At 45.1% G+C, this 24,989-nt stretch overlaps 1 protein-coding gene across 3 annotated transcripts; it reads left to right on the forward strand.

The window, feature by feature from the left end:
• Nucleotides 1-461: 461 nt before the first annotated feature.
• On the forward strand, nt 462-24,745 carry Pfkm (phosphofructokinase, muscle). Of its 3 annotated transcripts, none has more exons than XM_004863096.4 (23): nt 462-599; nt 4,439-4,531; nt 10,655-10,728; nt 11,577-11,654; nt 13,055-13,244; nt 13,486-13,651; nt 14,574-14,618; nt 14,995-15,103; nt 15,206-15,301; nt 15,545-15,637; nt 16,229-16,354; nt 17,450-17,514; nt 17,975-18,038; nt 18,796-18,945; nt 19,598-19,668; nt 20,000-20,087; nt 20,173-20,325; nt 20,747-20,911; nt 22,050-22,111; nt 22,346-22,457; nt 23,754-23,853; nt 23,935-24,040; nt 24,216-24,745. In XM_004863096.4, the coding sequence occupies exons 2-23, from the start codon at nt 4,447-4,449 to the stop codon at nt 24,358-24,360; spliced, it is 2,343 nt and encodes a 780-aa protein (XP_004863153.1). In that variant the 5' UTR covers nt 462-599; nt 4,439-4,446; the 3' UTR covers nt 24,361-24,745. The 3 variants fall into 3 exon arrangements, with proteins under 3 accessions (XP_004863153.1, XP_012934519.1, XP_021098817.1); XM_021243158.2 differs by having other exon boundaries at nt 540-711; XM_013079065.3 differs by lacking the exon at nt 14,574-14,618.
• Nucleotides 24,746-24,989: the final 244 nt, after the last annotated feature.

Below are 24,989 nucleotides of genomic sequence, written 5' to 3' on the forward strand. Positions count from 1 at the left end.
TATTGCTTGCAGCCAGGATGTCCAGGGGTAGAACCAAAAGTCAGCAAGAGGGAGGGCGGTGTTTCTCAAAGGCAGGGACTCAGTCTCATTTATCTTTTCATTTCTCAGCACCTTATACAAAACTTGGCTCACAGGCTCTGAATAAATGTTTGTTGGACGAGTGACGAAGGCGGGATAGGGCCAGAGCGGGGTGGTTTGACTATCAACTGCGGAAGATGTTTGAAGGCAGTCTCAGGCAGTCCAGGTCGGAAAAAGTTGTCTCTGCTGAAAACAAGAGAAGCAACCAAATAATTTCTGATTCCTACCACATACAAGAACTGATGACTCCCAAGATATACATGAGGACCGTAGGACCTTCTGCAAAATAAGACGCTGCCGTATCTGGGCAGAGTTCTTAGGGGGAGGAGGAAGAGGAGGAGAGAGGCGAGAGGGGGAGGCGGAGCCTTCTGGTCAGCATCAGTTAGTGGAGGTTGGGAATCCTCCCCTTCTCCCCCGCCTCCTTCCACCTGGCTCCTCCCCGAGTTCGCCAAGCTCCCCTCCCCCTTTCCCCAAGGACAATCTGCGAGAAAGCCGCGACCGAGGAGAGCTAAGACTGAAAGGCAAGAAGGAGGCCTTGGGGGCAGAGCGCGGGGGAATCCGAGAGTGAGGTGGGAGTTAGTGTGCTGGGAGGAGAATGCGGAAAGAACTGCAAAAGCCGAGGGACAAGCAGAGGTGATAATGGCATCAGAAGCCGGAGCCCAGAGGGGGATGGGCTGAAGAACCCTAGCCCCTCGGTTAAGCTCCCAGCGCTTGCACGCGCGGCTCTGTTCCCTGGGAATCTCGGAGGAGTGGGTGGAGGCTGGGCAGCGTTGCCCTTGGCCGCCTGACCCCTTCCTTGCCACGCACCCCGTTCTCATCGGCGTTCATGTGATGCCGCCTCCGGAATCTTGCCTCCCGCGTGCTTATACACACACATACACACGTGTGATTCTATTACCTGTGTCAGTCCGTTGCTACATGCGTGTCACTGTGGGTCTATACAAGATGCTTATGTATGAGTCTGCATGTATTTCTGTGTCCTGTGCCTCTGTAGCCGTCCTAAGGAGATTCAGGAGAGGAACGAGAGCTGTTATTTACAGGTCTGCACTCAACCCCCACTTTTGGGGGGTGAATTCTCTCCCCCATTGGAGCCCCAGGGGTGGAAGATTGTTCTATGAGCTTCTGTCTGTGATGAATCTTCTATCCCTGTGATGCACTGCAAGAGAGAATGAGAAGAAACAACCCAGGGAAAAAGAGATCAGCATACTGATGTCTGTTCCTTTCCTTTCCAAGTGTTTGGGTTTTCTCTTTGCTCCAGCTGCTTAGTCTTTTTCAAGAACAGGACTTTGGATGTTAACATTCTAGTTAAGTAAGAGTGGTCTCTCTCTATGCGGGTATATTTCTTTTCCTTTCACTGCTTGTAATTGTATGGTTTCGTAAACCTGGTTGGGTCCAAGTATGTTTTTAAAAGTAGAGAGTATATAGAGGTGTATCTGTATCCAGGCCTATTTTTAATCTATACATTTGCATTTTTGTAGTGTGCATCAGCTCATTAGTGGTTTCAGAAAGGATTTATTGAGCTCCTGTTATATGCACTGACTTCATTAGGCTTTGGTAGGCTCTGGGTCTTGAAAATGAATATGATCCTTGCCCTGGAGGAATTTTCAGTCTAGTTAGGAAATGTGACTTTAGCAGTCATCTAGTCCAGTGGTCGGCAAGTTTTTTAGTATAAAAGGCCAGATAGTAAGCATTTTAGGCTTTGCAGACTAGTGGGTCACTGCTACAGTGTCTACTCTGCTCTGGTTAGTATGTGAGCAAGTGAGAGTAGTATGGACACCAAGACACTGATTTTTTTAAATGGGGTGTGTGGTGGTGCACGTCTGTAATTCCAGTGCTCAGGAGGCTGAGGCAGGAAGATCACCTGAGTTCAAGGCCAGCCTGAACTATATAGCAAAACCCTGGCTCAGATTAAAAAAAGGACGAGGTCTCACTATGCTATGCTTAGGCTGGCCATGAACTCTTGGGTTCAGGTGATTCTTTTCTGCCTTATTCTCTGAAGTAGCTGAGACTACAACCATGTGCCACCACACCCAGCAACACTGAAATTTGAATTTCGTGTATTTTTCGTATGTCATGAGATATTTTTTACAACCATTTTTGTTTGTTATTTTGAGACAGGTTCTCACTATGTAGTTCAGGCTGGCCTTGAACTCACTGTGTAGCCCAGACTAGCCTCGGACTCAGTGTTCTTCCTGCCTCAGCCTCCCAAGTACTGAGATTACAGGCATGTACCACCACATCTGGCTTACAACCATTTAAAAACCATAAGAACCTTTCATACTTTGCTGCCATACAAAAACATGAGAATATCTGGATTTGGCATATGGGCTGTAGTTTGCTGATCCTTGTTAGTCCAAGCTTCTTTTTAGTGCAGAAGAAGCAATTACAGTGCTATACTAAAAAAAGCCACTAAAGTGATATTTGATTGCTAAATGAGTGATCCAGTTATGGACAATTATGTGATCAGGATGTCCAAAAAGAAGCATATCTGGACCTTTGTTGATCAGTGAAAGTGTAATAGGTTAGAAAAGGTGTGACTAGGGCTAGCATTTAATGAGTGGGGTATCTTGGATAAGGGATGCAGAGTGCCCAGGCACAGAAATGGAGTTGAGCAATGTACTGTTCAGACAAGGATGGAGCAAAGAGTCCCTGGGTAAAGATTGAAGCCTTGGATGTCAACCCCAGGAGTTTGGACTTGACCTGTCAGTGCTGATTTTGTAGTAGGTTTATCAATAATCTGTCTGTATCTCTTCTCTCGCTCTGATTTTTGTTTTTTTTGGTACCCCAGGGATCGAACTCGGGACCTTGCGCTTGCGAGGCAGGCATTGGAACCACTGAGCTAAATCCCTGGTCTATCTCTGATTTTTTAAATGATGCTTGGGTTCAACCCCTGGGCCTGTGCTTGCTAGGCAAGCACTCTACCACTGGAGTGCATCACAAACCCTCTCTCCAATGGATCTTTACTTATTTGTAGTACTGAAGGTTGAAATCAGGGCCTCACACGTGCTAGGCAAATACTCTAAGACTGCAGTTACAGGCATGTGCCACTGTACCTGGCTCTATCCCCAGGGGCATATCATAACACTCTGTATGTTTATGTGTATCTGTCTTCATGTGTGTCTCACTGTATGCATTTTATTGGTATCTGTGGGTTTGTGTGTGTGTGACCCATGTCTCTATCAGCAGCTGTCCTGATGTCCCCAGATGCAAGGCAGAAATATGAGCCACCCTTAAAGTTCCTGTTCCTGTACATGACTCCCATCTCCACTGAAGCCACCAGGGCTTGTCAGCTTCCCATGGAGCTTGTGACTTTGACAGAGTGAAGGGAAACATTGGCAGCTACTGTAGCATCAATTCAGATGAGAAGAGGTGATGAGGCTGGAAAGGGCAGGATGCGTAGGGAAGATAATGAGAGAATATAGGATTTGGTGGTTCTTTCGATCCTGAGGGGAGGGGAGGAGATAAATTTTAAAATAGTAGGTTTTAGACTGAATAAATGGGAGCGTGATGATACTGTTGGCATTTCTTGGATGTAAGAGTATGTTTTGTGTGATCCTTTGAGAGATGTAATCCCTAAAAACAAATATATGAAGGTGTTTCCATCACATATGTACATATCAGTGTGTATGTGGCAGTGATTTTGTGTTACTTCTCATTTGATAATATGTGGTACGAGGGGAAAGGCCTAAAGACAGAAGATCAAGAGATGCTCCTAGGCTGACAGCTTGAAAAGGATGGGAAGAGCCAGAGAAATACCCTAGCCGTCCCTAAGACCAACACTATTACTCTGCCCAAGCTTCAAAGTGCTTTTATAACCTCAAAGTCCAGCTTCAATTCTGTATCACCCCGCCCCACTCAGTCACTTAGTCCATAAGACTCAACTCTAGTCTTAACCATAACCCAACCTACCTTTGCTTTTCGGCGTCTACATTACTGGTTCTCAGTACCTTAAACCTCATTTGATTGTTACCCCCAGTGATGACAACTCTTCATTAAAGGGAGGAATATCGGAGGCTAATCCAGCTTTTCTCCTTTCTGTCTCATTTCTCCTCAGTCGACTGCCCTTCTTCCTGACCTTAGCTTATTCTCCAAATAGGTTGCAGTTGGGTGGGAGGGAACAGGGAGAGCTTAGCCAGGACTTCTGCAGTCTTGGCCTTGATTACTGTGACATTTCAGCTTGTCACTCTGTGAGGGTGTGGCTTTACTTTGGAAGAAGTCCAAAGTTCCCGGGCTTCATAGCCCAGCCTTAATGTAGTGGGAGAGTCTGGCTGGGTGGTTGTAGCCAGTCTAACAGACGTTTCTTGAGCAAATAGCTCCTTGAACCAGCTGCTTCTTAACTGAATATTGTCTTAAATTCTAGAGTGGATCATGACCAATGAAGAGCATCATGCAGCTAAAACCCTGGGAATTGGCAAAGCCATCGCTGTGTTAACCTCTGGTGGAGATGCCCAAGGTAAGGAGGAAGGGGCAGAAAACAGAGCTTGAGTTCCTCCTGAAAGGTCTTAACGCCCTTAGACTGTGGAGTAGACTAGCCTCCTGTAGGTTTCCACTGGGATCCAAAGCTTTCCTAAAAATCTCTGTCAGGCCTAAGTCCTCAAGTCTATTTGAATTTTATTTGCTCTACCTTTATTTACCCAAATCTTCATAAAACCTTTTTCCAAGTTTTTGTGAAGATTTGGGGCCATTTTGGACCTCTGATACCTAAAAGGCTAGTATTTTCTCAAGCAGTATTGGAAAGAAACTAGAGATAAAATTGTCGAAAAGGCAGTAGGTAGGTAGATTTACTTCAAGAACTTGGAAAAGAGGGGGAAAGGGAGGAGAGCCAGAGTTGGTATTTGGTGAGCCCAGCTAGAGCTTTGGCTATTAGCTCTGAGTCTAGAGAGTTCCCATACTGACCAGAGCCAGGCAGTGCTCTGATTTCCCTGGATTCCGCCCCCACTTTCCATTCATTTACCCCTTGAAAAATAGGAATAGTGGCGGTTAATGAATACAGATCTACTAGAGGTGCAGGGACAGAGAACAGCCTTGTCTTGGTGAAGTCCAAGAGACCTAGGAGTCATAAAAACCAGGGATGTAGGAAAAATGAAGTGACAGAGGAAGGATCTTGATTTTTTAAAAGCATCTTTTCTGCTTTGATTTTCTTGTATATTCCAATTTATAATATGTTGAAAAGGGCCAGAATCTCTTTGAAAGGTTTACCAGGACACGTGTTACAGGGATGGACGAGGCAAAAAAAAAGGAAGAAAGAGCTTTCTGCTGGTCTACCCTCTCCTCTGTGCCACTGTCCCCAGGCTTTCCTGGCCTTGGCACCAAGCACCTACTTTGTAGAGCCCAATGGTGAAAACGTTGATTTCCTTTGAGAACTTACAGTTTAATAGGGGAAAGATACTGTCTATCACTGGAATTCTTATGTAAGGCACATAAATAAAAACAAACAAGCATGCATTAGTCAAATGGAGTCCACTTATATAATGAAATGGAAGATACTGGCTGGATTAACCAAACTTCACAGAGAAGATAAGTTTTTAAGAAACCAGTCCCGTTATTCAAGTATTTTTAGAAGACTGGCTTCTGGCAAATAATAAACACTCAATGAATTTGTTGTTAATAATTAAATTGAATTATTGAGCTTAATAATTGACTGGCCCAAGCAGTTTGACAGCCGCCAAGGATGCACTAATGAAAAAGACTATCTTTGCTCTTATAATGTCTCTTATTAATATATTAGTAGAACTGGACTTTATATATATATATATTTAAACTAATGTTTGTTTAATTATGACTGTGGTATGTGTTATAAATCAGAGGATTTTGGGATGAAGAAACTAGGGGAAGGCAGAAAGTCTTGAATTCAGGAAGTGACTGGAATAGCAATGCAGAACCCTGGTGGAGACTAGAGACTAGAGACCCACAGCTTGGCTTTTATCACTTTTGTCTTCTCTGCTGGCAGAATCCCATGCCAGTACTGAGATCTTAACGCAAACTTGTGTGCAATGATCCTGGACCTCAGAAAAATTGCCTGTGGACTTAGATTATGAAATTAGGGGAAGAAACCTGCTAAAAGAGTCACATGAGACACACAGTGTGAAATGATGAAGGAAGAGAGCTCTTTGGAGAGGGAAAGAGGAAAGAAAACAAAATAAAACAAGAACAGAGGCTTAGAATTTAGCTTGGTTCTAGGAGCAGTAGAGCTCTTCCAGCTTCTGACCCCAAGCAATGAGACCCTCTCTCTAGGGGTGACCTAGCTGCTCCGAGGGAAGGGTCATCTTTCATGGATCCAGGGGGACTAGATAAGCTAATTTTTGGAGGGGCCAGCTGAACCAAGGCCTATGATATGAAGTGCTGGGGAAATACAGTATCTAACAGGCACATGTCAGTAGGGACTGAGGGAGGTAGAAAATGAAATTCTAAGAAGGGCATGGAGGCAAGATAGAAAACTCAGAATAGGGCTGAGAGGCCCCAACTGAAGGAGCAGCTCCAGTAGAGAAGCAACCTTCCCAAAGATAAGTTTGCTGGGCTCCTGTTCTCCCAGGGAGAAAGCACAGAAATATTTGTTCCCTAGGTGCTATGGGCCACATGAGAAAGTGAGAATGAACTTTGTAAAATCCATAGGGGCTGCAGCTCTGTCATTTTCTGAACTCAACAAAGCTAATCTCTTGAAATATAAAAATGGCCAGGAGTCAGCCTGAGCTGGAAAGCCAAGAATTCTGAGATGCTGGGTGATTAAATACCAAATTCTAATTCCCTTCCCAACCCAGCAAAGGCCCCAGCCCCCCAAAATGTACCATATTTAGTCTAATGTCATTGGTGTGTCCTGCCCTGGCAAGGACCTCAGTCATCTGCTGTACCCTCCATTCCTAGACAGGCAATCATTCCAAATGCATGCATACCCTATTTTTACTTTCTTTCTTTCTTTTTTTTTTGGCACCAGGGATCGAACTCAGTACCTTGGACTTGCAAGGCAGGAGCATATCCTATTTTTAAAGGTTTATAGGAACAAGGATTCCCTTACCACTCTGGTTTGCTATTCTAGGGTTTGTAATTTTTAGGTACATATCCACTAGAAAGTATAATTCACTTCTAACAAATGCTTATTCCTCATAATTTAAAAAATGTTATTCAAGCTCCAGTAGAAACTTCTTAGCATGAGCTTTTAAAAAAGTTGTACCAAGTCATTTATTAGTTTTTTTCCCCATATAGTCTCTTAGAGACTCTTCACCCACAGCTTTTCTCCCCCAGACCTCTGCACAATGTGCTGTAACTGGAGTCTCCAAACTATGTGTTTATAAAAGTTTTCCAGAGCTCCTCCTGAGTGTACCCAGAATACCTCCTGTATGGTGCCTGTAATCTTATCCTTCGTCTTACTTCTAATAAGTCAGGCAGCTGCTCGTAGAAGGTTATTTAGGGCAACATGGAACAGCCAAGAAGAGTCTGGCCAGGACTGGCATGGATCCAGACTAGGCCAATGGATGGGATAGTCCAGGGAATTATTGAGACTCCTTAGCATAAACCATCTATATAGCTTAGTCTGTGATTTTAGGGATACAGAGTTTGAGGCACAGGTAGAAGAGCACAAAGTGGGTCTTGAAACTTGATTTCTAGGCAGTCACTCCATCCATTTAGAGGCAAGATGAACTCAGGAGGTTGGTAGAGTTGAGGTGAGAAGGTAGAGGGAGAAGAAAAGAAAATCTTCTTACTTGTGAGATTTTTTTCCCTGCCTAACAAATTTGGATATTCTCTGCCTACCATGGTTTAATCCTTTGCCTAAGTCAACATAGAGCATTTCTTTCTTCTTAACATCCTGAAATCCATCACCTTGCCAATTAGGTACGCCGTTGTTTCTATTTCCTAGATCTCTTCTGCCTAACATCTATTTTGTCTCAAATGCCACCCTTCCAGTGTAAGCCCTCCTCATGTCGTATCTCAGATGCCAGAAAGCTTCCTAATCCTAGTACCCCTCTCTCAAGCTGCCTGTCACATGCTGCCAGTTATCTTTCTGATACATAGATCTCATGTCCCTCATCATTCAAAATTCGAGATTCTTCATTATTTGCAACCTCAGACTACATAGTTTTGTAATGTTCATGGATTCCCTGAGCCAGGTGTCTACTACCTGTTGGCTTAACCTCTTAACCACTTCCTATCTTACATTTTACTCTGTTTGTTTGTTTGAGACAAGGCTTCACTGTGTAGCCCAGGCTGGCCTCGAACTTGTGGCAGTCCTCCTACCTTGGGTTCCTGAGTGCTGGGATTACAGACATAAGCTACCACACCAGGCTCAGTTTACTCTTTGTAATACTGAATTGTCCAAGGTTATTTCTTGACCCTTACCTTTGTGCTATCCCTCCTGCTTAGAACACCCTTCCCCAAATTTTCTACCTGACAAAAATATCTAAAGGGAAAGTGTCCTTTAGGTCTCGGGACAATGCTGTCTTTTCTGACTTCCTCCTGGCAGGCTTAGATCCTCTTGTTCTTGTTCCCACTGATCTTTGTACATACCTCTGTTTTAGGCATCAATATACCATACTGTAATTCTCTGTGTGTCTTGAGATCATTATCAAGTCTTTTATTTTTGTGTTTCCAGACTCTGCATTGCTCTGCTCTGTATTCCCAGTGCCTAGCACAGTGCCAGGAGCACAATAGGTGTTCAGTCAATATTTGTTCAGCGAGTGATTGGACCTTCAATTTGATTTGGAACTAATAGCCATGTAATACTGCGTCAACCAGAAAAAGGAAAAAAAGCCATTGTAGTCTTTTTTATTCTATTCCATTCATGCTAGCATTGGATTATTCAATAGGTTATGATGACTTTTTTTTTTTTCTTTTTTGGTATCGGGGATCGAACTCTGGTCCTTGCACTTGCGCAGCAGGCGACGAAACCACTAAGCAAAATCCCCGGCCCGGTTATGATGACTTTTAGTCTGGTGCTGTAGATTTTTCTAGTTACTAGCTTCCCTAGTACTTGCTAGTCGATGATACTACTCTAGGCAGGGTTTAAGGACCGTGTGAATTGATTTTAGATTGAAGCAAAAACATGTACTGTGACATCTGAGAGAGTATGGCTACAATGGTCTGTAAGAAACTGATCCCACATGTCTCTAAGATACTACATCCAGCCAGACATGGTGGCTCACGCCTGTAATCCCAGAACTGAGGAGGGTGAGGCAGGAAGATTGCAGTGAATTCGAGGATAGCCTGGGCTACCCTGGGCTACATAGTGAGACCCTGTCTCAAAAAGACAAGACAGATAAACAAATAAAAAATAAGATACGGCACCCATCATGTCTCTAAGATCCACCCTGAGCTTCTCCAATTACAAGGTAGGAGAAGAATGTCTCCCAGATCTCACCAATGAAGCAGTGCTTAGTGCAGCATCAACTCCTAGTGTATGTAGTTCCTTAGTGCAGTATCAGCATTGTTCCTAATATGGAACACATATGTGGGACACCCATTTCATGTTGGCTGCTCCACAGTGCTGCTAAAAGAGAATTCTTGTCATTGACCGGCTACTAGGAAAGGGATTGATATTCACCTGTGAAAAAATGGGAAAGCTCTGCTCTCTATTTGAGTCCTCATTTTTCCTCCCAGTGGAAGCAGAGAGAACAATTTACAGCTTATTGTTAAATTCCCATACACATCTTAATATACAGCACTGCAGGAGAAGGTCAGCCAGTCCCTGTTGACTCATTGAGTGTATGCCAGGAGAAGAACCAGAGAGAAGAGGTTCTCCATCTTTCTGTACACTTAGTCACACCCTCTTCTGGTAGTGTGGGAGCCAGAAAATCACAACTGTGTGGCACACATCGTAATGAAGACCACTCAAATGACACTAAAAGGCCGTGTGTATGTGTGTGTGTGTGTCTTGACTGAGAGAATTTGCTCTCCAATAATGTACATACTGTACTTGGAAATAAACTATAACACATCAGGTCACCAAACCACAGAAAGTCATATTTTTCATTTTTTTCCCCCAAAGAAACTCCTGTACCTGGATATCTATAGATTCAATGCAGAAAACAAGGAAAAACCTAGTGTATTCATTGAGAGTCTTGTGGACATGGCATCTTAGTGGTGTTAGCTTAGACATTTAAGACTTGCATTCAAATCTCAGCTTTCTTAGAGTGCAGGCTATGTGACTGTGTTCTCTCTGAGCTTCAGTTTATAAGTTTGTGTAGTGCAGGCAACTCCAGGGTTGTGGACAAGGTTAAATAAGATGCGGTTTGACAAGTTCTTAGCAGTGTATAGCACACATTGAGGAAAATGCTTGCTTTTCTTCAGTGCTTGCTTTTCTTGCTATTCTTCAGTTTGTCCTGGCAAGAAAAGGTCTTGGGAAAGGGAGGATGTTTTGGGGACGGCAGGGATGAATGAAGTATCTGGAACTCCATTGACACTGCATACAGGAATTGGGAGTTGGGAGACCAGAGACTTGGTTGAGAGGAGTATTTTAGCTTCAGAGAAAAGCCTAAGAAAAGGCCTGACTTTCATCTTTAAAAGAGCCAGATGTAACTTCAGTGGATTCCACGGCTGCTTGTCTTAGGTGTAACCTCTGCCTGACTTTTCTCTTCCCTCCTTGCAGGTATGAATGCTGCTGTCAGGGCTGTGGTTCGAGTTGGTATCTTTACTGGTGCCCGTGTCTTCTTTGTCCATGAGGTTGGTTCCCTACTTAGTCATCTATCATTCTTCCTCTATCCTCCGCTTATTCTGCTCCCACCTCCTTCCCATTTTCTTTTTCTTTACCTCCCAGTTACATTTCTGTTTGCTTTTCTTTGAGTCTCTGTCACTGTGAGTCACTCCTTCTTACTCTTGCCTAAATAATGATGCTGGGACCCAGATTTCTGCACGCTGGGTTTTCATGTTGCCTGTTCCTATTAAAAGAAGAAGAAGCATTCTCTTCTCCTTCCGCTTTCTCCCAAACAGAGAGAGAAACTGAAATGGGCAGTCTTTATAGTAAATTTATTCTATCCGGAGATAGAGCCACAGCATGGAAGTCACACTATGTTTTTTGTTTGCCTAACTTTCTGAGGTTCTAGCTCCTGCTTGGCTTTTTTCCCTCAGTTCCTTTTAATGCTTTGCCCACTGTTCTTTCTCTAAAGCTTCCCTTCCCTCCTTGTCTAAAATTTTATAGTCTGGTAATGTGTCACATTTCTTTTCTTCCCCCTTTTCCTTTTCCCTTATTGTTATCAAAGCCATCTGTTATCTAGTGCCCCTGGGAAGCAGATTGGAGGAAATAAGATGAGCCAAAAATAAAAGGAATTAAGATTTAAACATCAGGAATGGTATTCTGATGTTTCAAGAGTGAGAGTAACTAAAACAGTGTGTTGAAAAAGCTGACACCTTCTGTGAACCATATTAAATAGTATCTCATGAACATCCAGGGATCGCTGATGGTGGGAGGCGACTTGATTCTCAGAGAACCTCCTCCTGATGATCCTGTCTCCGTGCTGGAAATTTAGGGGGAAAGTCAAAGAGAGGTTGAATGGGTGTAATGTGTCCCACAGGGTTACCAAGGACTGGTGGATGGTGGCGATCACATCAGGGAGGCCACCTGGGAGAGTGTTTCCATGATGCTTCAGCTGGTATGTTCCAGAGAACTGCTGCCCCATGTCTGTCCTGTCCTTGTCTCATCCCACTCTGTTTTGAGCTCATGATCTCCTTATTTCCCTGTCATGTGGTTTGATGTGAAGGGATTCAGTGACAAGAGAAGGGCTTGTATTTGCCCTTTACTCTTCGCATTTGAAAACATCACACTGGTTTCCTGGTGTAGGGGTGGGAGAATGATCACAGAACTGTGTGCTCTTTATAGAAAGGTCATAGGCAAGACTTTTGGAACTGGAACATAAGCAGGTCCTAATCTGGGGTCACAGGAAGGTCTGGCCCTGAAAATAACCTTAGCAGAGGAACAGAGCCAGAAGCAGAGCTGAATCTGCCGTTCCTCATGTGATGGAGATGAGGTGACCTGAGACCAGATCGTTTAAAGAAGGAAGGAACTGAGAGCCTTTCGAAGTCTCAAGAAATCCAAGAAATTTACTGATTTTTTAAAAATTTGCAGTCCTTTATGCCACTTCATATTGTTCTATGTTCCTTCTAATAGGTATCAGCTGTGGGATAACCTGGTAGAAATACAACTATTTGCTGATTTACTAAAAACTGACAAATTATGAGTATATTTGTATTCCTGAAACTCCAATGGAAGAAATTTAATGTGTAGTTTCTACTGAAGGCTCAATATAGGCAGTGACACATACAATAAAGAGGCCTGAAAATGAGCCAGAATTCTTCACCAGTATGCCAAAGTCATAGATACCCAGGAGCTTATATGATTTATGAAAATCTTAAGTCTACTTACCACTCTTGGGGTATTAGTGAGTCCCTGGGAATTTAAGGCTTTGTACCCCTAAAGTTGATTTTCTTGTGAATAGCTGGGTGTTATGGTTCCTGCCACCGGCATCATAGATCCCAATTAACAGGGGGCTCAGGGGAATGAATTGACAGTGCCTAGGTGATCTCAGTTAGAAATCTCAGTGTGTTCAGGGAAAATACTAGCAAGCACATTGGGATGAATTCCTAATAGTAATTTGGACACAATCCAATAATATTGGGCCACTAGAAACAATTTCTAAAGTCACAGCTACTACGATGTGAAAGGTGGAGAGTATTTTAGAAACAACAGACATATAGATTCCCTTATTCTCTTTGGAGATAGTCACTTTGATAATAAAGTCTTTGGCGAAATGGGATGATCTTAGCAGTCTTGTAACATGAATAGCAGGATATTCGAATGATCCAATGACGTTTCAGCCAGTATCATTTTCCTTTCCTTTGGAAGGGACACATGACTGAGGGACATCAGGGTACTTCCTAGGGAGTCTCGTGGTATGTCAGCTCATCACAGTGTTGGGATGGGGGAAATCTTAGAATGCTGAGCCAAAATTTGGCTATATTATCTGGGGATCTGACTTCTACCTCTTCGCTAAAGGGTGGCACAGTGATTGGAAGTGCCCGTTGCAAAGACTTTCGGGAGAGAGAAGGACGACTCCGAGCTGCTCACAATCTGGTGAAGCTTGGGATCACCAATCTCTGTGTCATTGGGGGTGATGGCAGTCTCACTGGGGCTGACACCTTCCGTTCTGAGTGGAGTGACTTGTTAAGTGACCTTCAGAAGGCTGGTGAGATATTTATATTTGTATTAATTGTTTTTTGTGTGAGTGTGTATGTGTCTGTGTGTGTGTGTGGTATGTGTATGTATATGTACCTCATACCTCCCATTGGAGAAAAAATAGGTCTTTGCTCTCCTTTTTTTCTGTCATTACTATTATTTGATTCAGCTTCTCTCTCTCTAGTGATCCACTCGATAGGCATGCTAGGGACCTTACTCTGTGGCGCCCCATGGTTTGCTTCCCATTTTAGGTAAGATCACAGCTGAGGAGGCTAAAAAATCCAGCTTCTTGAACATCGTGGGCCTGGTTGGTTCAATTGACAATGACTTCTGTGGCACTGATATGACCATTGGCACTGACTCTGCCCTGCACCGGATCATAGAGATTGTAGATGCCATCACCACTACTGCTCAGAGGTAAGGGGTCTTGGGAAGTAGACTGTGGATGAGTGTGGCAGATGGTACAGAATGAGGGTGAATGGCTAGTGAAAATCAAAGCATTTGAGCTATAGTGACCGTGACCAGTTTTCTGGGGTTAGAACGTGTATTTTTAACTTAGAATTATTGTAGAACATGATATTGCACTTCTCCCTAAATGCTACAAGATTTGCCTTTTCCACTGTCTAGCTCACTGTCTAGATATGAAGCTCTGAAGTCTTGAATACCTGTGGGTTCTCCTGAATGGTTAGTACAGTGGTACTTGGTTCACGAACCCTTTTATTTGTGAACATTCAATTTGCAAACAGAAGCATTTGGCAAAATTTTGTTTTTATTTGCAAACTCTGCATCGTGTGACGAACATGACCGTGACCATCTTTCCTGCACGAACATGAATGTGGCCATCTTTTCCAGAATTGTGGAATGAATTAAGTTCGTGAACTGAGGTACCACTGTATACACACTGCGTCAGACCCATGGAGCCCAAAGTCTGAGCTACCCCTTCGAACCATAATCTGGAGGCAGTAGATGGATGCATTAAGGGTTATGTAGGCAGGGGCCAGGGGAGGCCATATGGGAAATGATAGGGCAAAAGGAGAATTTCACCCCAGGATAATCTTGCAGGACCTCAGTTTAGTCCAGTCTCCTCTTTGCTGCTTTTCTCTTTCTCCCCTTCCCTTTCATTTCCCATCCCTCTGGAACAGAGCCTCTGTACTGACACCTGTTAGTGCTGGGTTTTCTCAAGCCTACAAAGGGCACCTTGTGCTAACATGTATCCCCTAGATCTTCCTGGTCAACATAAATACATCTGTTAGAGGTGAACAGCCTAGATGTGGGTGGTGGATTGGTGCTGGCCATAGAGACACATGGACAGCGCAAGTCTTATGTTTGTCTCTTGCAGCCATCAGAGGACATTTGTGTTAGAAGTAATGGGCCGCCACTGTGGGTAAGAGTCCCATCCTGAGCTAGCACATTCCTTTCGTCTTCCCAGAGGCCAGTGGGCCTCTCAGTAGAAGCATACCTGGAAGTGTATGTGCTCTGTATGGTTCTGCCCCTTCCCTGCTTCTGTCTCACTTCCCTTACTAACCTACGTGTGCTTAGGTGTGCACACTCAGGCACACGTGCACCGTAAAACGATAAGAAGCCACTGGGACAGGCAGACATGAATAGAAAGTACTCTTCAGGGACAGTGTCTCACTGACAGGCCCAGTGCTCTTAATTCACCCTAAAAAGAAATGCAGGATCTTTCATAAGCTTTAGGACAAGGAGACTTTGTCTGTGGAGTGTAGTTCCCAGTGCCATGCTTCTGACTCTTACCTTAGATACCTGGCCCTTGTCACCTCTCTGTCCTGTGGTGCCGACTGGGTTTTTATTCCTGAATGTCCACCAGATGATGACTGGGAGGAACACCTTTGTCGCCGGCTCAGTGAGGTACTTCATTTTGCTCTGAAAGTCCCTCACTCTTTTCCTCTAATGATCCATCCATCCCTCAGTTTCATTCTTCTGACTACTTTTCATTTTATTCTTGACCAGACAAGGACCCGGGGTTCTCGTCTCAACATCATCATTGTGGCTGAGGGTGCAGTTGACAAGAATGGCAAGCCAGTCACCTCAGAGGACATCAGGAATGTTAGTACGCGTGAAACCAGAGGGGCCTTAGCACCAGAGCCCCATTGGCCCATCCTGAATTCTCGAGCCCCTGGCACTGCATCTCCCCTCGGTCCTTCCACATGCTCTTCAGGTCCCTGCCCCTGTTTTCCTCCCACTAGGAGCCAGTATAAGAAGGCAAAAGCCTGTGCCCTCCATGGTTTACCTCAGTCCCAGCTTGTTTTCTCTTTGTGACTCTTTGTGTTCCTTTCTTGGTCCTTTCAGCTGGTGGTGAAGCGTCTGGGATATGACACCCGGGTCACTGTTTTGGGGCATGTGCAGCGAGGAGGGACGCCATCAGCCTTTGACCGAATCCTGGTAAGTTGACGGGGCTCTGGCCCTCATGCCTTAGAACTCCACCCTTGCCATTCTGCCCATCTCCTGACATTGGCAGTGTTGCCCCCCCACCAGCCTCCAGGTCGCGGTCCCTTGTCCCATTCCCATACACTTGAGAGGTGTCCTCTGTTGCAAAAATAATGGAAGCTCTAGCTTCCTAATAGTGAGGACCAATATTTTAGAGCTCTAAACATCAGTGAAATTATTGAGATCTAGTCTTAGACACTTTGAACCTTCTTATCCTGCTTGTATTGGAAGAGTTGCAACCTACTTCCTGGTTTTATCAATAGGAAGGGAACATTCTTAAGCTCTGGTAGTCCTGTTGATTACTGTAGCGGACTTGTTCCTCTGCAACCAGTTAGAATCCTTGGGGTTTAATGGCAAGAGGACAGTCCTGAAGCTTTGGCTGAAGCCTGGGTGCAGAGGTCAAACCCAGTAAGTTTTTGGCTGCAGACCTTGAGTGTGGAACTCAGCCCCGTGATGTGGAAAGGACCTTGAGTGTCCCGGCTCTCTAGGCTGAGCCAGGATGGGAAAGCCTGATCCAGACTGTCTTTGCTCCCTGGATTCCTGCAGGGCAGCAGGATGGGTGTGGAAGCAGTGATGGCACTTTTGGAGGGGACCCCAGACACCCCAGCCTGTGTGGTGAGCCTCTCTGGGAACCAGGCTGTGCGCCTGCCCCTCATGGAGTGTGTCCAGGTGGTAAGTACTGATCCCAGTCTCCTTCGTAACACTCCCAGGCTCCTGGCTGGGAACTCATAGAGAACAAGACCAACCTCTAAGGCTACTGGTATAGGACTACATAGAAAGTCAGAATGGCACGGTAAGAGACACACCGGGAAAGAACACCGTGGACTGTAGCTTCTCTGACTGTAGGAGCTATAACTTCTCTAAGCCTCAGTTTCCCCATAGGTAAAATGTTCCTAAGGAAGATGGGAGATTATATCTTTCCTAGTGATACGACCCATTATTTCATAGTATCCAGCCTCAAACCCTCTTATTATGTCTTTATTGGAAGAGAAATGCAATATCCCTCCTAAGATTATTAAAAGCAGGAGATGATTATTAAGTTCTGGCTAGGGAACTTTTGTCTCTATATTATATCTACCATGAATATGTTTCTCTAAACATGAGGTTATGAATAATCACTTTGAGTATCCTTACAGGGATTAGGGAGAACATACATAAAGCATCCAATGAAGTACCTGGGAAATGTTCGTGCTCAGCAATTGTGGTTTGTACTTTAGAGGAATCACTAGTTTGACATCACAGAGTGAACACTGTGGCTGGAATCAGGGCCATTGGGCCTGATTTTCAAGGCTGGTGTGAATGCTCTCCATTTCTTGGCTTGCTTCTTTTTGAAACATAGGCATCCCAGTGACCTGCAGCCTTTCTTAGAACTGCATCTCTCAACTCAAAAGTTAAGCTCTAATCAGAGAGCAGGAATCTCTTTCTTCCTACTGGGTTACCTTGAGATTTTCTTCATTTACTCAGTTGTTCAGAGGTTGAAGACCTGGGTGTGGCATGGAGGAAGATGCTATTAATCTGTGAACCCATGCCCACTCTGCCCATAATTCTAATAAATACAGTTTTGATATTCCTCTTTTATTTTGCTGTTCATTACTCAGAAAATTAAAGAGAAATAAAGATACTACTATGAGAGTTTGTGAGAATAGAAAAAGTGGGGTGAATGGTAGATCCAGGCAAGGCCCAGAGATGGGAAGTCTGACAAAGTGCGGAAATCCAGCTGTCAGAATTCTGCCCTGAGTCATAACTGTTGCTGTGCTTCTCCCTCAGACCAAAGATGTGACCAAGGCCATGGATGACAAGAGATTTGATGAAGCCATGAAGCTGAGAGGCCGGTGAGGAAACGACAAGACGCTTGCTAGCTACAGAAATCAGACACCAGCCCAAAAATCTATAATCCCAGACCCCAAATATGAGCTCCTGCTTCTGCTTTTATTGTCTCGCAACAATTTCTTCCTCAGGAAAATTAGTTGGAAGCTGACTAGGAGGCACAGTTCATTCCAGGATCAGCCTTTCACAGTGTTATTTCCAGATGTGGACTCCAGCTAGATCTGAAGTTTCTCTAGACAAGGGACAGTTGCTTGTGTTGCTGAGGAGAAGAGTGCCCAGGGAGTGTCTGATGAATGAATGGCCACTTTATAGCCCCTGTCCTATTCCTACTGTCACTCGGTTATATCCTTAGAGATCTGTCCTATGAAACTTCAGTCTGGGACCAAATCTTTGGACCAGGATCCCCAAAGCTGCTGGCTGTGAGGAACGGCCTGAAGACACCCTTCTCTTTTATACTTTTTACAGGAGCTTCATGAACAACTGGGAGGTATACAAGCTTCTAGCTCATGTCAGACCCCCGGTCTCTAAGGTAGTACAGTCTCCCCTTTTCCTCTTGGCTTTCTGTTTCCCTCAGTCTCTTTATGAAGTGCTACCCCAAATCTGTGCATCTCAAGCCCTGACAGTTTCTTTTCCCCTGCTCCACAATCCTCAGTGTCAGGTCTGTGGCTGTACTATGATAACTTTTAGCCACTGATACCAGCCCAAAGTTGTTAGTGTCCTGGATGTTTCTAATCCAAGACTTATACCGAGTTTAATATTGGCAAAATAGCATGTAAGGAACAGGAAAGAGGGCTTATGTAAGTTACCTCTAGGAATAATCACATCTCAGTCTGTCTGAGTCACCTTTTCCATTGGAGTAGGGGTTTTTAATATTTATATATCAAAATTACCTGGGTTGCTCCTTACACATGCAGATTTCCCTCAGAGGGGATTCAAATCTGGGGCAGAGGATAAGAATAGGCAGGCCTAACAAGGTCCCCACATGGATTGTGATGCAGTGGTCCAAGATCACACTTTGGGAAACATTGCTCCGGAAGTTCCCTTACTTGTTATTTCGTGGTATCTTTGATCAGAAACAGCAGCTTTTATTCACTGATTTGTTATTAAGAATTTTGCTTTTATAGTATAAGGTAGCAGCTGTTCTAGCATCTCCTGGGAAAGGGGTGTGCCCTGCCATAGGCGGATGTCCTGACCCTAGAACAGGATGGGTTCGGGGTTCACCTCTCTTACTGACCTCCTGCCCTCAGTGGGGCTTCTGTCCCCTTTCCCTGCTCTTTCCTTTATAGACCGGTGCATTCACAGTGGCTGTAATGAATGTAGGTGCCCCAGCTGCGGGCATGAATGCTGCTGTCCGCTCTACTGTGAGGATTGGCCTGATCCAAGGCAACCGAGTGCTGGTTGTACATGACGGCTTTGAGGGCCTGGCCAAGGGTCAGGTATGGGGACTCCAAGGGCACGTACTGTGGGGACATGGGGCAGTCCTGGGGAAGATCAGTGTAGCAGGGGTGGCTAGTCCATTTTCTTTGCTTCTCTGTCACGCATTATCTTTCTCTCCTCTCCCAGGGTTGAGACAGAAGTAAATATTTAATTTTGAGACAGTAAGAACAGACAGAGCGCAAGGTCCTGAGCTTGATCCCCAGTACCAAAACAAACAAAGAAACAAAAACAACAGACAGGAGCTGCTGGAACAAACCTTTGCAAACACTGTGTTTTATTTAATTTCCTATCCCAAAGCTCAGCACAGCCTCTGGCATAAGTAGGCACTTAATATTTCTGCATAACTCTTTTTTTGTTGTTTGTTTGGGGTTTTTTTTGGTGTTTTTGGGGGGTACCGGGGATTGAACTCCGGACCTTGTGTTTGTAAGGCAGGCGACAGAACCACTGAGCTAAATCCCTGGCCCCTAATATTTCTGAATGAGCAATAAAGGTGGAAGAAGTTCAGTGCATGAGGAAAAGCCACTGTCTGGTGTTCCTTTTCCAATGAAGGGGGACCCTAGAGGGTGGAGTCAGAGCTCAAGAAGTGGCATCAGTCCCACATGAGCTCTGGTGTGCGAGTTGCAGTTTGAACTGTGTGGCCTTCCCCTGCAGATTGAGGAAGCTGGCTGGAGCTATGTTGGGGGCTGGACTGGCCAAGGTGGTTCCAAACTTGGAACTAAAAGGTAAGCGGCACTGTAGCAGCATCTTCTCCCAGTCACCCTTCCAAGGTGTCCCTTGATTGTGGGCATCAACTCATTAGGTCAGGGGCTGCTTCCCACAGCCCAGTGGTCTGGCTGCCCCCTCCATAGGGGCTTCAGTGAGGGAGACAGGCTTATACATACATCTTAGAGCAGCTCTGACATTGGCATCCCCAGCGAGTATCTTTAGATTAGGGTGAGAGGGTGGGAGAGAGCAGGGGATGTAATTCAAGAAATTAACAAAACACCTTCTAACTCTGGTTTTTCTCCCAATCTTGCTGTCTTTTTCCCAAATTCCCACTCTTCCTTCCACTAGGACACTACCCAAGAAGAGCTTGGAACAGATCAGTGCCAACATAACTAAGTTTAACATTCAGGGGCTTGTCATCATTGGAGGCTTTGAGGTCAGTTCCCCCCACTACTTCTTCCCCTTTCCCTCTCACCTCCCCCCTTTTCCCATGCCTACTCCTGCTGCCTTCTTCTTCTCAGGCATACACAGGGGGCCTGGAGCTGATGGAGGGTAGGAAGCAGTTTGATGAGCTCTGCATCCCATTTGTGGTCATTCCTGCCACAGTCTCCAACAACGTCCCTGGCTCTGACTTTAGCATTGGGGCCGACACAGCACTCAATACCATCTGCACGGTGAGAGCCCACCACCACTTCCCATCCCGTTGGCCAGAATCAAGTGTGATTTGGGAAAGTGAGCTCCTTTTTTTTTTGGTGGTACAAAACAAGTAGCAATATTTGAAAAATGACTCCTCAAGCCCAGGCATTCATACAAACGTTAATAACATTCATTCTCTACAACTAGAAATGCATCAGATGTTACCAATTTTTTTCCCTCTTCTGTGGCAATTATTTCCCTACTTTGAGCAAAGTTAAGGATAGAGCTTTCTTCTTTCCACAGTACGGTTGCTGAATACCCACCACTCCACACCAGTATAAGAATTTCATGAGGTCTAGGGGAGAATGTAGTTCTAGAGTTAATGGCAAGGGCCAAAGAAGTGGCACGAATCAGACCCCCTGACCCTGTCTTTCTAACTATGACCCATTGTCTTTGCAGACATGTGACCGCATCAAGCAGTCTGCAGCGGGCACCAAGCGCCGGGTGTTTATCATTGAGACTATGGGGGGCTATTGTGGTTACCTGGCCACCATGGCAGGACTGGCAGCTGGGGCCGATGCTGCTTACATTTTTGAGGAGCCCTTCACCATTCGAGACCTGCAGGTAGATGGCCACCCAGAGCCTACTAGGTAGGCTCTCCCCTGCCCCAATCTGTCCCCCCAGCTGTCCCCTCAAGACCAAGGCTAGGAGAGCTCAACATGAGGATGGAACAGATTGTTCCTAAGTGCTCTTTTTATTTTATCTTCACAACATACATGCAATGAAGACAGAGTCTCCAAATTGCAGATGAGGAGGGTTTAGAGAGCTTAAAAATTTTTGTAAACTCCTAAATAAGCAGATGGTTCAACTGGTTGAGAAAGTCAGTGGCCTATTATATCACGCTATCCCTCCAGATTTCCCTCCCTCCCAATTCTTTTTTTTTTCCTTTGGTACCCTCCCAATCCATTTTTGAGGGAACTACCCTTTCACCTCAGAGGCAGGACTCTGACTTGTATTTCACAGAGGGACCGTGTGATCTTATGTTTCGAGATTCCAGTTCACTGGGGGAGAAGAGGGCCGCAAAGTGCAGGTTTAGCAGTAGGCTGAGGGCCACCCCTCATCCAGGGTCCCGGCCAGCCCCTGCCTGGAGCCAAGGGGAGGAACCTGCCTCGCTCACACCCAGCTCAAAGCTCAAATGAAGGAACGTGTTCTGTGCAGATGAACCACTGCTTCACATTCAAGCAACCCATGTAAAGACTGACAGCCTGAGTAGTCAGCTCTCTGAGTGAAAGGGAGCTGGAAGCCCCTGGACAGGAGGATCAGAGGGGGCTGGAAACTGATAGTGTGGCTGTCTCTTGTGGTCCCTCCTCAAGTTCTGTCTTTTGTTCCTTTTTATTCCACATTAAACAACATTTTTCTTCTGTTTTCTGTACTGAGGATTTAACCCAGGGCTTGTTCACTGAGCTACATCTCCAGCCCTTTTTAAAAATTTTGAGACAAGGTCTTGCTAAGTCACTTAGTTGCCAAGGCTGGGCTTGAACTTGTAATCCTCCTGCCTCAGCTTCCCGGAGTTCTAGCATTATAGATGTGTACCACCATGCCTGGGTCACGTTAAACTTCTGAAAGGCCTTAGGCACAGCTCAAGCCAAGATGGTAAATAGCTCTCTTCTGAGCCCCTTCCCTTGTGGGAGAAGAGGATTAATGTTGTTGCTCAACCTTAGCCACTTCTGAGTAGACTTAGGATTTACTGTTTCATTTTCAGGCGAATGTTGAACATCTGGTGCAAAAGATGAAAACAACTGTGAAAAGAGGCTTGGTGTTAAGGTACTTCACCCCCAGTTTGTCCCTAAATAAAGAAAAAAAATAGTTTTTGGCTCGAAATCATAGAATGGATCCACAGTTGAGACAGCCTGAGGAATCTGTAGATGCAAAGGGAAGTGATAGCCTATTCCCTGAACCCTGGGAGGAGGCAGGAAAAGGAGGGTCAGAACCTATCAAGGGAGAAAGAGGGGCTGGGGGGACAATGAGAGCCACAGGCTTTTGGTTTCTCTCTGGCAGGAATGAGAAGTGCAATGAGAACTATACAACTGACTTCATCTTCAACCTGTACTCTGAGGAGGGGAAGGGCATCTTCGACAGCAGGAAGAATGTGCTTGGCCACATGCAGCAGGTAGGAAGACACTCGAGTCATGCCTGTACCACAGAGCCACCTCCCTGGCAGCCATAGAGGCTCCTGCTGGCCTCCAGTCTGCTGGAGGTTCAGCACCACCATGAAGCAGGGACCGGTGGTCTCTTATAGTCATAGACCGAAAACATTAGGAAGTGACTTTAGAGATGATGTGGTTCATCCTTTTCATTAGGGAGGGTTCCTCAACCTTGGTATCATTGCCCTTTGGGGTTAGATAATTCATTGTTGTGGGTGGCTGTCCTCTGCATTGTAGGATGGTTTACAGCATCCCTGGACTCTACTCACTAGATGCCAATAGCATCTTTCCCCTTCCCTCAATTTTAACAAAAATGTGTCCCCAAATATTGCCGAATGCCCTCTGAGGGGCAACATTTTCTCCATTTGAGAGCCACTGATTCAGATAAAGGAAATGAGATCCAGGAAGGAAAAGTCATTTTTTCAGGGCCACTCTTCAAGCTTGGATAGGAGCTAGAATGAACTTGGTCTGATCCTGTTTCCAATACACCACGTGGCCTTTCATGAAGAACCTATTGGATGAGTACAGACACTTGCTGGTGTTGAGCTCCGTCTCCACTAACTGGGATTTTGAGGGAAAGAACTTCTTTTCTACTATGAATACTCAGTCTCATAGCCCTCACGCACAGGTGGTACTTGTGGTCTGAGGTCCTCCCCTATCCCAAATGTCCTCAGCTGGTGCCTGCTCAGCACTGACCAATGAATTCCTAATATGTGTATCTCAGTTTGAATGAACTTGTCAGTGAGTGCCTATGGGAATAGAATATTATTGGATAATTATGAAGCCCTGGTTTCTGTTTTTTCTTCCTTCCCACTTTCCCACTTTCTCTTAGTTCAGAGAATGTTTCATATTATTCTGAGATTCTACCAAGGGCAGCTAGATTGGGCCACAAATAATACCTTCTATATCAATAATGTGATAGACAAAAGCTTCTAGGCTAAAGAGGGGTAGGGAACTGATCTGGAGGCCAGTAGGACTAAAATGGGTCTGGCAGCTATGGAGCTAAAAGAGAGTTGTGTCTTTAATCATTCCTACTTATTCTTGTTCTTGATAAATGAGCCGTTTACCATGGATCCCCATATTTGTGGTTTTTTTTTTTTTGGTACCAGGGATCAAACTCGGGACCTTGGGCATGCAAGGCAGGTGCCGGAACCACTGAGCTAAATCCCTGGCCCTGATGGATCCCCATATTGTTGTAGGGCATCCTTTCAAGGACTTCTGGATTCTTGTAAACCTTCCCAATTTTTATAATTCTTTTCCAGGGTGGGAGCCCAACTCCCTTTGACAGGAATTTTGCCACTAAGATGGGTGCTAAGGCTATGAACTGGATGTCTGGGAAAATCAAAGAGAGTTACCGTAATGGTAGGTGGGGTGAGAGGGTGTGCCTCCTCTCTAGAGGCTAGCCTCCCAGCATAGAAGCTGACTGACCACCCTTTATTGCAGGGCGGATCTTTGCCAACACTCCAGACTCAGGCTGTGTTCTGGGAATGCGTAAAAGGGCCCTGGTCTTTCAACCAGTGACTGAGCTGCAGGAACAGACGGATTTTGAGTGAGTACTTCCATCTGCTTTCTAGGATGATATCTGTCTTCACTGCTTTTCTTTTAGGACTAACACCTGTAGACTTACGTGGATGGCCTAAATCCAGCTTCTTCCCTTGAGTCTTTGGTAGAAATTGATTGGGGTGCTAAAGGATTGTATCATCATCTGTCTCATTCCTCTGTAGGCACCGAATTCCCAAGGAACAGTGGTGGCTGAAGCTGAGACCCATCCTCAAAATCCTAGCCAAGTACGAGATTGACTTGGATACTTCAGACCACGCCCACCTGGAGCACATCTCTGGGAAGCGGTCTGGGGAAGCTACTGTCTAGACTTATTTGGAGTAGGGGTATAGATTATCTGATCATGGCCAGCTCACCCCCTGCTAGATCCAAGTGCACATTATCTTAGTGTTTTAGCTCTTTTTTTCATTAGGTTTCCTTTTATCCTGTAACCATGATCAGCTCTGGCCAGGAGCTGGGGGAGGGGCCAGTGAATGGAGTCTCCTTGGTGAATTTACCATTACTTCAACCCCAGCTTCATCTGTTACACAGGCTGTGTTCCTCTACTGCTACTGCTAGATGTCAGCTACTGAGAATTTTCCTAAAAATAAGCTTTATTTATTTCTTTGTGATAACAAAGAGTCTTAGTTCCTCTACTACTTTTACCACAGGGACAAACTGTAACGACGCTAATAAAGGCCATCTAGTCATTGTGCTTTTGGTCCTGATGTTATCTTCTCAAGTGAAATGTAACCCTGTCTGCCTTCTGTGCCACACCTCCCCAGACAGAACCCCGGGGAAAACAGCCCATTGGCACTTTTCTCTGCCCATTGGATTATTTTTCTGCAGTATCTCTTGACTGTTCTCATAAGGTCTCAGGACACAGTACACTGGCCCTCATCCTCATCCCTCGCCAGTCCTTTTTGCATCCTTTGCACCCTCCTGTCTCCCTTAAGCAC

This window comes from Heterocephalus glaber, unplaced genomic scaffold, assembly GCF_053883595.1.
Source record: "Heterocephalus glaber isolate CG9 unplaced genomic scaffold, H.glaber_assembly_v1.0 deba00001733, whole genome shotgun sequence".
Lineage (NCBI taxonomy): Eukaryota > Metazoa > Chordata > Mammalia > Rodentia > Bathyergidae > Heterocephalus > Heterocephalus glaber.